Source organism: Bombyx mandarina, chromosome 09, assembly GCF_030267445.1.
Source record: "Bombyx mandarina strain Sakado chromosome 09, ASM3026744v2".
Lineage (NCBI taxonomy): Eukaryota > Metazoa > Arthropoda > Insecta > Lepidoptera > Bombycidae > Bombyx > Bombyx mandarina.
The window spans coordinates 55,482-67,867 of record NC_143216.1 but is presented as its reverse complement, the minus strand read 5'-3'; the positions used below and the strand labels follow the sequence as shown (position 1 = coordinate 67,867).

At 45.1% G+C, this 12,386-nt stretch overlaps 1 protein-coding gene across 2 annotated transcripts in view; it reads right to left on the bottom strand.

Annotated features, from left to right (window-relative positions):
* The window catches only part of NGR-A32 (neuropeptide receptor A32), a 48,388-nt gene extending 44,223 nt beyond the window's left edge, over positions 1-4,165 (bottom strand). For both annotated transcript variants that reach the window (XM_028188193.2, XM_089729614.1), the window contains exons 1-3: positions 3,996-4,165; positions 688-883; positions 376-487 (exon numbers count right to left, since the gene is read on the bottom strand). In XM_028188193.2, the coding sequence (XP_028043994.2) occupies positions 376-487; positions 688-883; positions 3,996-4,136 (449 nt within the window). In that variant the 5' untranslated portion in view covers positions 4,137-4,165. The remainder of the gene's footprint in view (positions 1-375; positions 488-687; positions 884-3,995) is intronic.
* Positions 4,166-12,386: the final 8,221 nt, after the last annotated feature.

Genomic DNA, 12,386 nt, shown 5'->3' with positions numbered 1-12,386 from the left:
AAGTTTGAGTGGTCCTGAATGGTCCTGTGTCCGTGCCTGGGGACGTGCGCCTGTTCTAGTTCTAGTCGTGCTCGTTTTAAATATATTTGATAACTGTTGTCAATGTTCATGAAGCGTTGTACACATTGGGTATGTACCAGCATGTGCTGGCAAAGGGAAAGCCCTAAGTTTCGTACCGATCGATTGTTCAGTGGCAAATCTTTATTAGGTTATGACGAGTTGAAAGTGCCCGTACTTGAATGCAATAAGCAAGTAGCTTTGGGTGAAGATATTCACTTTTAGCAGCAGTAACAAGATCATTCAACCTTGGTCATGCGCACAGTGTTCTATTGGAACTAATAACAAGTAGTAGGTACAGAGAAAGGTTGTCGATACCTGTGGAGCATGTAGATGAAGTTGAAGAGGCAGTTGAGCGCGGCCATCATGAGGTCCGCCAGCGACAGGTTCACGAGGAAGTAGTTGGTCACTGTGCGCATGCGCTTGTGAGCTGTTCAACAACAAACAGGCGAATTCATTTTACATATTATTCCGAACATCTTACTGTGTATTGCTTAGTCGCGTGACTATTATGCGGTTAATGGTGCGCTAATTCATGGGTGCGGGTCACAACTTATCAAAAGGTAAGCTGCACGTCATGCTAGCGTTCGCTCCGTACTGTAGCAGTGTTCAAATATGAGGACCCCGTACCGATCACAATCCATATGACTATAGCGTTTCCTCCGACGGCTATAATGAGCATGATAGAGAAGACGCAGATCCAGGAGTTATGTGCCCAGGGCGGCATGAGGGGCGCGGGGGGGCTGGCGGTGGTAGCGCGGGGGACCAGGATCGTGGACGCGCCCAGCAGGCTGCGGTTCAAGTCCATCTCCCAGGTGTACACCACCTAACGACAACAACAACAATCAAGCTTTGTGAACTTGTAAAAGGGCTAGTACTGTAGAACTATATACATAATATATTCTCAGTGGACTAGACGCCTGGGAAGGGCCTCATGGAACCCGATGGAGCGGTGTCACAATCCGGACCTACCCGACTATTCGGTATAAAGGAATTACTTACAACTTAAATAGATGCTAATAATTTTTATTCTACATTCAAATTCACAATCATTTCTTTTAATATGGATGCTACTGCACATTCTTACTGGTCGTGAAAATACCACAGCTCGAAGAGCCAGGAGGAGAGTCGCAGTCGTGGTAAGGACCGGCGAAACAAACTGAGGGACAATGCGTTTATTTTTAAGTGTTATAATATATTTTTTGCCTATATATATAGCACTATAGTGATTCAACTACAAAAAATATAGTTGTAACGGGATTACAATATTCAGTAGGTGTAGAGCGAGCGTCTCAACTCGCGTAGCTTAAATAGCTTTCGTTTACAATAGAGCTCGTTTAGTTCATTTTCTTAAATTATGAACAGGCAGTATTGAAGCCTTGTGAGATGTTGTTGAGGATGTGTCCACGCAGCCACCCACCTATAAGAGTTCCGTTATTAATTAGAGCCGTTGGGATTAGTAAGCCGCAAGCATATTCTTGAGCCTGAAGGTTGAACATTGATTTCCTTAAAGCGTTCCCTCGAGGAGTCCCACGAGTACATATGATAAGCCACGAACCACCCTCTTCTGCCGGACGGAAACAGTTGCACACCGACAGCGTGGTCCCGCAGCGCGAGACGGGCCGCCTCCACAGCACGCTGCACAACTACATCCGCTCGCTAGTTTGGACGCGTGCTGACCCCGCTGTGACCGCAACTCAATCTTCATGCCAAGAAATACCGTTGCGAGAAACTCAAGCCCCTCTCTACTTATGATCATTTATAATGTTAGTGTCTACTTGTCTAACATTAGGTGCAGTCAATTTAAACATTTGTTTTCTTGTTATATTATAGCATCAGGTAACGCTTAACACTAGGTGGCCCGGGAATCCATAGACCCAGTGCAGTATAAAGCAATATTTTTTACAGCACAAATACATATCGAAGACTATAGAGAATACCGCTGAAGGGAAAGAGAAACACGTAGTGACCGGTAGCCTAGTTCCTCATATATTGTACGACGACAGTACAACGAGATAGCTGCATAGAACTCAATAGAGAATTCATCTCACAGAAGCAGTGGGAACCTTGCAATGAATCGCTATTAACATCCGTGAAGCTTTTCTGTTTCAAACAAAGTGACTAAGTTTGTCGCCTCCACCTACAAACACGAATATCGGACCATTGATTCCACCAGACATTGCTTCAGCTATACGACATATTTTTTCTTTTCCAAGGAGGTTTAAAATGTAGTCAACAGCGCACTGTCTCCGGGCATCTCTCAAGCGTTATTAGCATTACAACGATGTGACCTCTAACAGACAAACAGGTGGGAAGCGCTTTAATTCTAACTAAATGAAAGGATGGACCCTGGATCCATTGTACCTTACTAAAAGCGAGTGTTAGAAGCGGGATCCAAGCTGGGCATTTTGCTTTTGAATACGGGCTGCAAATGAAGTCCGAGCCAACGAAAGTACCAGAGGAACGCTCATACAATTTGCCAAGAGACTCAAGTCTAATCGAACGGTAGCTGTCTGCTTCGTTTGTGAAGCAACAGGAACGATGCGTCGAATCGCATGGGTTTATTTCAAACGAGCTACAACATAACGGCATTGGAAATAATGACAAACATAACGATGGGTTGGCCGGGTACAGATTTGAAACATAAATAAAACATGTCGTCGGAGTCAGAGCTTTTTGCTGTTAAATTGGGTGTCCTAGTAAGAATTGTTTTTTAAATTTAGTGTCATTTTTTTGTGCCAGTGGCAACCATAGATACATTTAATGTTTAAGTGGCTTTGAAACTCCGAAATTTGGCAGCTGTCACATAATGTTTATTACGATTATTGAAAATGGAGCGCTCTAAGAAAGGCAACGCCTTTTAATTTTGAAATCTTGTTACAATCATTTGGAAAGCTATGCTGAGATCACTCACAGGCTTCGAAGAATTTTCAGTCGAGAAAGCGTACCTAATGTCCCAACCATTCGAAGAGTGGTAAAAAATTTTGAAGAAACCGGGTCGGTTTGTGGACAGCAAGACTCCTGTGCCGTCAATGTGCCGGTCGATCTCTTGAAAACATTGCTGGTGTAAGCGATTTTACCGGTGGTAGGGCATCTTATGAGTACACCCGGGTGTGTACTACCACCCTGCCGATTTCTGCCGTGAACCAGTAATGCGTTTTAGTTTGAAGGGTGGGGGGTCGTAACTATACTGAAACCTTAGAACCCATATTATCTCAAGATGGGTGACGACGCTTACGCGGTAGATGTCTATATGCTCGTCCTCCAATATAAGCAATGACAACGTCAATTCGGCATCGTTCTCAACAACTTTAAATTGCACGAAGTTCTACACAGCGAAGTTTGACAAAAGACCTCCACCTTCAGTTAAAATAAAAAATTACTTTATTGCAGTGACGATGTCCAGAACATATTTTCTTTAGAAATGCTGATGAAATTGGCTACCAAGATCATGCGATTTGACGCAGTGCGATTTTTTCCTTTGGAATTTTTAGGAATTTCAGGCTTATGCGAAGAAACCAGAAACAATTCTTGAGTTGAAATTCGAGATCCAACGGGTCATCCGTGAGATACAGCCACAATTCTATGAAAAATTCATGGAAATTCAGGAAAAGAATAATGGCCTGTCGACGGAGCCGTGGGGGTCATTTGACAGATATTTTATTCCATAATAAATCGGAACATGTCTTCGTTTACAATCCAATAAATAACCATAACTATCTCAAGAAATACTTTATTTTTATTTTGAAACGAATAAGTGCTTAGTACTGAGACGCCCTTCATATCTTCTATTACCTAAATCTTTTACTTCGAGCGGAGTGACAGCTGATGATACATCCAAGGTTGGCAGGGACGCTCTGCCGCCGGTCCCCGCCGAGCACCTCGATGTGAAACTGAGCGATTGCGCGATGTTAAGATCACTTCACAAACAAACATACCTCTACGTCTTTATTCTTAGACATGTCCTTGAAGGCTGCACTAGCGTAGAACTTCTGACGCTCTGCTGTAATGTTGAACATCGCGTCCATTACTGGCGCACTACTGTGCTTGGACTGATGGAGTAAGCTGCGATGATCCATGTATGTGGAATTGCACAATCATCTGAACTTTGAACCTGGATCAAAATTATACCAATAAAATAATATCACACAATTTGACTGATAATATGGATCGTAAAGTTGCTTTCGCATTCACAAGTGTTGAACTTAGTGTCTTCACGTTATGTTTGCGACTCAAACATTGCATCTACTATTCATAACTTCAATGATTAATGTTCTCCTCATATATTTACTGCCCAGACGTAAGTAAAAGCCATAACCCACTTAGTGCTATGTGTTTACTGAACTAAGACACACAACGTGAGGCCTGTACCCGCCTTGAGACTTCTCAATCGTATGTTCAATAACGGAGTCCCTTCGTACAAATCTCAAAATATTACTGCACGGGCTTATCGTGGCAGATACGGCAGGGATTTCGGTTCTCTCTGCGTTTTTGTTAATGTGTGTTCCATGGGGTATGATCATAAGAATTGTTTCATCTCGATTGCCTTATCTCTTAAATTGAATTGAATACCGTCTGCTCCGCTCTAGATGCCACGCAATGTACGATAAATGTTACTCAGATTATAGGAATAACATCGAAGCCAATATCCCTAAAAACCCTAAGCTTTTCTGGAGCTTTATTAAACATAAAAGAGGTAGTGACTCATCCATACCTGCAACTATGAACTTGAAAGATCAGGTAGTAAAAACAGGCCCAGACATTGTGAATCTTTTTGCAGAACATTTTGCCTCAATTTACTTGCCCAGCTCAACGGCTCCGGATAACTTTACGCTTGAATCTCAGTGCTACGGGTCCCCACAGCGGATATTGTGTTCATTGGCTATCGAAGAAATTGAGGTGCTTAAAGCGATCAAAAAGATCGACTCTGCGAAGGGTGCTGGCCCAGATGGGATTCCGCCGGTATTTGTGAAAAGATGCGGCTCTGCTGTGGCTCTGCTTCTGTCCTTAATATTTAACCGATCATTAGCGGATGGGACATTTCCGTCCGAGTGGAAAAAAGCGCGCATTGTACCAGTCTTTAAGAAAGGAGAAAATTCTGACGTTCAAAACTATCGCCCTATTTCCATCCTGTCTTGCTTCTCTAAGCTATTTGAATCGATTGTCTATCCTGTAATCTTTCGGCTTGTGGACAGTAGCATCTCGGACTCACAGCACGACTTTAGACGTGGTCGCTCAATCGTCACTAACTTGGTCCCTTATATTTCCAATGTGTCTGATCAAGTTGACTCAGGCAGGCAGGTTGACGCCATCTACACCGACTTTAGCAGTGATTTTGATCGAGTTAACCATTCAATTCTTTTGAGGAAATTATATGGGTTCGGTGTGGATGGCCCACTTTTGAAATGGTTCGAGTCTTACTTGCAACAGAGACCTCAGTCGGTGTCTGTAAATGGATTTAACTCAAAAACTTATTTTGCAGATACCGGTGTGCCCCAGGGATCACATTTGGGACCCCTTCTTTTCATAATCTTTATTAACGACATAGTCGATAAAGTAAGTCACTGTAAGGTGTCACTATTTGCCGATGACCTCAAGATATACAAAACCATAGTTTCTGTTGTCGACTGTCGCCAATTGCAAAGTGACCTAGATGCGATCCTACAATGGTGTCGCTGTAACAGTATGACACTCAACGCAAATAAATGCTTTCACATTAAATTCACTAGAAAAAGAAAGCAACTTGCTACGGAATATAAGCTTGATGGTACAGTACTGGCAGAAGTTAACGAAATACGAGATCTTGGCGTGATAGTTGACAGTCAACTTAAATTCACCTCGCACATTAACAAGTCTGTCACAAAAGCAGCTCAAATGCTCAAGTTTTTGAAACGTAACTCGGGCGGATTTAGGCGTCAGCGCACCAAAATCTTGCTTTATCAAACTTTGGTGCGCAGTCATCTTGAGTTCGCCAGCGTTGTATGGAATCCGTATTATGCCGTGCATTGGCAGCGCGTTGAGAGCATTCACAGAACGTTCACTAGGCATTTAGCTTATAATTCTAGCGGTTTTTCACACAGAAATCCTTACAAGGAGCGCCTAATTAGGTTTCGAATGTGTTCTCTTCGTGAACGGAGACTTTTATTGGACATGTCCTTCTTCCACAAAGTCGTGAGCGGTCAATATCAGTGTAGCTACTTTCTAGAGAACATGCCATGCATTAAAGGTTCCCCGTACCTATCCTCGCGGGAAACTCAAATATATTTTCTACACCCCACCTGTAAAATCTAATTTGGGACGGCAGGCACCTCTCCGTAGAATAATTGATGAGTATCATTCCCTTATCACAGTGATACCCGATCTTGATGTGTTCCACGACAAGTTGCGTGTATTTAAGGACAGAATAGGAAAAGAGAGAAAAAACGCACCTTAACTTTAATCGTTAATCATTTGTTGTTCTTTAACTGACTTGCTGTTGCTTGACATTGTATTAACGTTTCTTCTTTTCTTCTTTTTGATATGACATGAAATTTTTAGACATTTTTATGAATACTTAAAAAAATAGTACTGTTTTTTTTTTAATTATTATTATTATTATTGTATTCCATTTTCGAGCCGATGAATTGCCAATGCTATGTACGCCATTGTTGTCACATGCATCAGGCCATAAATTAAATTGTTTAAATTTATTTTCAATGTTAGATGTTTGTGATGTGGCAGTGCTTATTTAAATAAATAAATAAATCTCTTTTTCACCTTCGCGTCGCCTGTTGCCGGTACAGAGTTCATTTGCAATACCTATAACGAATATTTTCAGCGACGGTGCATTTCCAGATTTTTTTTTGTCCATATACTATGCCACTTTGGAATGAACTTCTCTGCATGGTGTTTCCATCATGGAGTTCCATCATCAAACAATGTTTAAGGAGAGTCTTTGGCAGTCGGTGGCGGTATAGCTGCATAGGTTCAACTACAACATGTTCTAAGAAATAAATCAATCAAGGAATTTCAATGCAACAAGTTCTTTTATAAAGTTAACGACTGGTCGAGTTGGCACTCAACAGGACCCTCGATAGACTGGCGGTGTACGCTCTCCACCTCTACATTTTATTTCATTCCATTCGTATTATTTTATATTTATGTAATACCGCAGTAGTGTCGTTCATTTTTTTGATTATTAAAAAAAATATAAGCTAAAAATATAAGAACACAAGCCTGCTGAGCTTATTCCGCCGGATCTTCTCAGGACCGTTGCACGTTGCATGGCATCCAACTTGAGAGAAAGATGTTAACAGACACTTGGGTATATTGAAACGAAACAATATAAATAACTATATAGCGATAAAGCAGCGACAGTTATTTGGTGTGTCCGTTCACTCCACTATTCAGTTCCAAGCAGGGCCCGCGCGAGCTAACAATAAGCCGCCACCCGTAGCGCGCCGGCCCCATTGCCGAGTGCTGCTGCACATGTGTGGTACCCTCGTCACAGGTGAGCAGCATGCAGCACAGTAACAGTAAACAGCGCACGTAGCTCAGGGTGCAGGTACGCCGAGTCCGTGTCCCGCCGTGCGCTCCCCTGGATACAAGGAGATGCAAACACTCTTCACAGGTTGACCGTCCTGTTCGTATCCAGTTGTCTAGGCCAACACACCGGCAGCTGAACACTTTTTTAAGTAAATTTCCTTCTTGAACTCGCTATTCGACTACTCGCTAACTCGCATCGTATTTGAGAATAAATATAGACTTTAAAAGGTTAATTTAATTTAAATATTTTTTGTTTTAATCTTTAATTTTGAATGCGTCAATGTGTGCATTTGTGTATGACGAAGTTTTAGAATGACAAGATATCTTATAAACTACTTACTTTACAAAACGTAAACATTTAAGCACAAACACAAACATTACAACTATTTAACATGACATTACAATCCATTCAAATACACGATCAAAGGCTTATAGTGCTATGAACAAGTGCAGTAACTTTCGTATCGTGTCGTAGAGTCGCGAGCTTTATCCGTCAGCAGCTGGTAGACGCGCACCGCTGAGGCTCGCCCCGGATGGACTGACGCCGCGCCGGCCGCCGACCAGAGCCGAGCCGCGTGCTGGCTCTCTCCACTGCTCACATTACACAGAGTGACCCATTCAAGTTTACTCTGCTTCTATTGGTAAGCAGATGCTTTCGTGTACTCTGACATTGACAGTGTCCCTTAGCGACGGTGACTACCTACTATCGGATGAGCCGTATGTTCGCCTTTGACATAAAATTAAAAACACACTCTAATTTTACTCTACAAACATACTCTAAGTGTGAACAATGCGAGCCCGCACCGATTGACACCGGCGCCGTTCCTGTCAACGCTGACACTGACACGTGCTGATGTCTACTTATGTTATTGTTATTATCATTATTTATTCGGTGAACGTGATCGTCCATCAGGCGGTTTGTCTATCGCGTGTAGTATACACGTGTAGAGCAACTTACACGTCTTCTCCTGGGGTCTCCTTTGCGGGAAATTAGCGAACCGGCACGCGGAGGAAATCAGAATCACTAAGGCGGCTCGAGCCGGTCGCATACCACAAGATCGCTATCCCAGCAACCGACACGACACCGATACATTATTACGGAGAGAGAAGAGCACGCTCACTGACGCTTTAAGACATGCCTTCTTTATTGTCTAAATGGGTGGACGAGCTCATGGTCTACCTGATGTTAAGTTTTTTTTTTTTTTTTTATGATTGAAAGTTTACTGGTGCCCCGAAGGCCTTTCCAGTTTCACCAGGACAGATGGGCGAGCAAAGGCTCAGCCAAGAGGGGTGGGATTTGCTAACAACTGCCCGAGCGCCTCCGAAGGAGACCTAACAACTCAAGAGCAATTGTTTCGCGAATGAATCTACTACCGGATCGGAATCGCGACCCGCTGAGAAGATCCGGCGAGAAACTCAGCGGGCTGATGCATGGGTTAGGTTGCACGTCGACCTCTTTGTCGAGTTCGACGAGTACGGTTACCGGGGTCCCTAAGCCTGCCCCTAGTATTAGAGCTGAAGGCATATAATGCAAAGGTTATTGGATCTGATGGATCCGTAAGGACGTGTCTAGGGCGTCGACGGTGACTGGCTCCTGCATGATCAGGATTCGGGGAGTAGTCAGCGGCGGCAACGATAAGGCGATTATCATGACGCATAGCCTTATCGAAGTATCGTTCCGACGCTGACTTCATGTATTTCCGAATTGATTCGAGGCCCAGGTCGTCGTGTAGGTCAACGTTCCTCACGAACCACGGAGCCCCGACAGCTAACCTGCAAAAGCGGGATTGTAGGGATTGGAGGGTGTCTATGTGTGTGTGGGCCGCGTGAGCGAACACCACACTCGCGTAAGTCATGACGGGCCTTATGCAAGTTTTGTAAAGTGTCACCTTGTTCCGAAGGGACATTTTACTCCGCTTACAGATCATGGGGTAGAGTCTACCGAGAATAAACGAGGCACGGTCACGGACTGATTTTATATGCGGGTGGAATGTCATCGATGTATCCAGGGTAACGCCCAGGTACTTGACCTTCCTGGCCCAGGGTATGGGTTGTCTAAAGAGAGTAATCGGGGGTGTGAGATTCCTCCTCCTAATCCGGGAGGAAATCCGTGTGGAGCTTCCCCTCTGAAATAGCACCGCAGTACTTTTCGCTGGGTTGATGTCTATGCGCCATTTTCGGAACCACTGTCCTAGGGCTAGGGCTGCGCTCTGAAGCTTCTTCGCGATTAGGGACTTATTTCTACTAGAATAGTAAACAGTCGTGTCGTCGGCGAATAAAGCTAAATGGGTCGGCGGCGACCGGGGAATATCGTTGACGAATAAGCTAAATAGGAGGGGTGAGAGGACAGAGCCTTGCGGGACTCCAGCTGTGAGAGGTCGTGGGGAGGAGCGGGTTCCCTCGACTCGATATCGAAAAGAGCGGTTCGACAAGAAGTCCCGTATGATGAGCACGAGACTATCCGGCACGCCCATGTTGAATAGTTTGAAAATCAAACCATTGTGCCAGACTTTGTCGAACGCTTTTGCGACGTCGAAGAAGAGAGCTCCCGTGTATAACGGTTTTGGTCGATTAAGCCCCACAAGAATGTGCTCCGTGAGGCGGTGCACCTGTTGAACACATGAGTGATTTGTACGGAATCCGAATTGTTCATCAATGAGAATGCCCTTGGATGAGACGAAATCTCTGAGGCGCTTGTAGAGCAGACGCTCATACAGCTTGCCTAGAGACATGAGGAGGCTAATCGGGCGGTAGCTCGTCGGATGATTTTTTGGTTTACCGGGTTTATGTATGCCGATAACGTCCGCTTCTTTCCACACCGCGGGAAAGATACAGTTCGCCATAGCGGCATTGAAAATAGATGCCAACATCACGATGAGTTGGACGGGTAGAAGTTTAATAACGCGGTTAGATATACCGTCGGAACCGGGAGCCTTGCGAGGACGTAGGTCTTTGATCAAGTCTTTAACTTCCATCGGGGTGACGGGTGGTAACGCATCCGAGGGTGGCAAGGAGGCTCTGCGTTCTACCTCACTGTCTACTAATTCTACATGAACAGGGTCCACGGATTGAGTGCTGGGCGTGCACTGGGTTTGCAATGTATCGGCCAGCAGCTCTGCTTTTTCGTCATCATCAAAAGCCGCGAGTCGGCCTGAGGGGCCTACAAGGGGAGGCATAGTTACTACCGTATCCGATTTGAGAGTGCGAGCTAAGCGGTAGTAAGACCTTTGGGAGGGCGCGAGTCCTTCTAAGAAATCAGACCATCTGGCATCTCGGACTTCGGCGATGCGAGACTTTACGTCGCGTTGTAGGGCACGCATTCGAATACGATTTTCCGCGGTAGGATACCTGTCGTAGGCGCGTATCGAGGCGTTCTTAGCTCTAAGGAGTTCCCTAATATCGTCGGACAATTTGAAGCGGTGAAGGAAGTCCTCCGCTACAACTTGTTTCGATGACCTATCTAATGTCGAGGTGATGTGTGATGTTAAGATGTCTATGGCTTCAGCGGTATCCTGAGGAGACGGGGTAGAGTCCGGGTTAAACGGGAGCGATGGTGGATCAGATTCAGCCAGGCTGATGCCCAGCGTGTGCCAATCCACCACAGTCCTCGTGACGGGAACGGAATCGGGAGCGCGACCGAGCTTCATAACGACGGGACGGTGGTCTGAATGTAACTCTGAAACTACTTCGATCGAGTGTAAGCGCAGAGTTACGTTTTTTAATAACGCTATGTCGAGTATATCCGGGCGATGCGCGATATTTAGCGGGTAGTGAGTCGGGGTTAACGGAGCGACGATATCGAAGGCGAGATCATCGACTAACGCGTCAAGCCGCCTGCCATTCGGGGTTGTGGTGTGTGAGTTCCACCTGATGTGTTTACAATTTAGGTCGCCCGCCAGAATGACAGAGCTTCCCATACCGAGCAGCGCCTCGATATCACTGCTTAGAACGATCTTATCCGGTGGAAGATAAACGGACGCGATAACGATCGGCGCGTGTCCCGTCAGTGAGATTCGGCACACTGATGCTTCGATATTAGCGAGCGCGGGAGGATCGAGCGGGACGCAATGCAGGGCTCTTCTATAGTAAATGACGGTACCACCACCACGGGCAGAGAGCCTGTCGTTCCTGACCATGTTATAGTTCGCAATTTTAGGGTCACGGCGCGCGGGCTTAAGTAGGGTCTCCTGCACTAAAAATATATCAATTTGATGGTCACGCAAAAAGTCAGAAACCTGATCACGTTGATTTGCGAGACCGTAAGCGTTAAAAAATCCTATCGTCACGGATAGGGGCTTTATTCTACTTATATACGCCATTGATTACCGGCGGAGTGAGGGGAGGACGTACGTATTTAATGACGCGTATACGTCGGCGTATTCCTGCACAACGGCGATAAAGTGTTGTGCAGTGGAGGCAGCGCGAATGGCGTCGCCCAAAGCGTTAACGCGCTCAAAGTTGATCGACTGAAAGAAGTCGATCGCTAAAGCGAGATTTTCGGATGCGGTCGGAGGGCAAGTCGCGGGAGAGGGACGAGTCGCGGGGGCGGGACGAATCGCGGAGGAGAGAGTTATAGCCGTGTGATGTTAAGTGTCTACCATAGACATTAATAACATAAATCCAGCCATCTATGTAGAGAACTGACTTCTAAATCTCAATTTTACAAAGACCAACGAAGAGGAAAATTGCATCCTGCTGGGCAAATTAGAATGAACCAGCAGAGAAATGGGGCTTGTCATAAATAGAGCAAAGACCAAAGTTATCTTGGTCCATTGCAGCCATTCACTTACTGTGACCAATAAGCT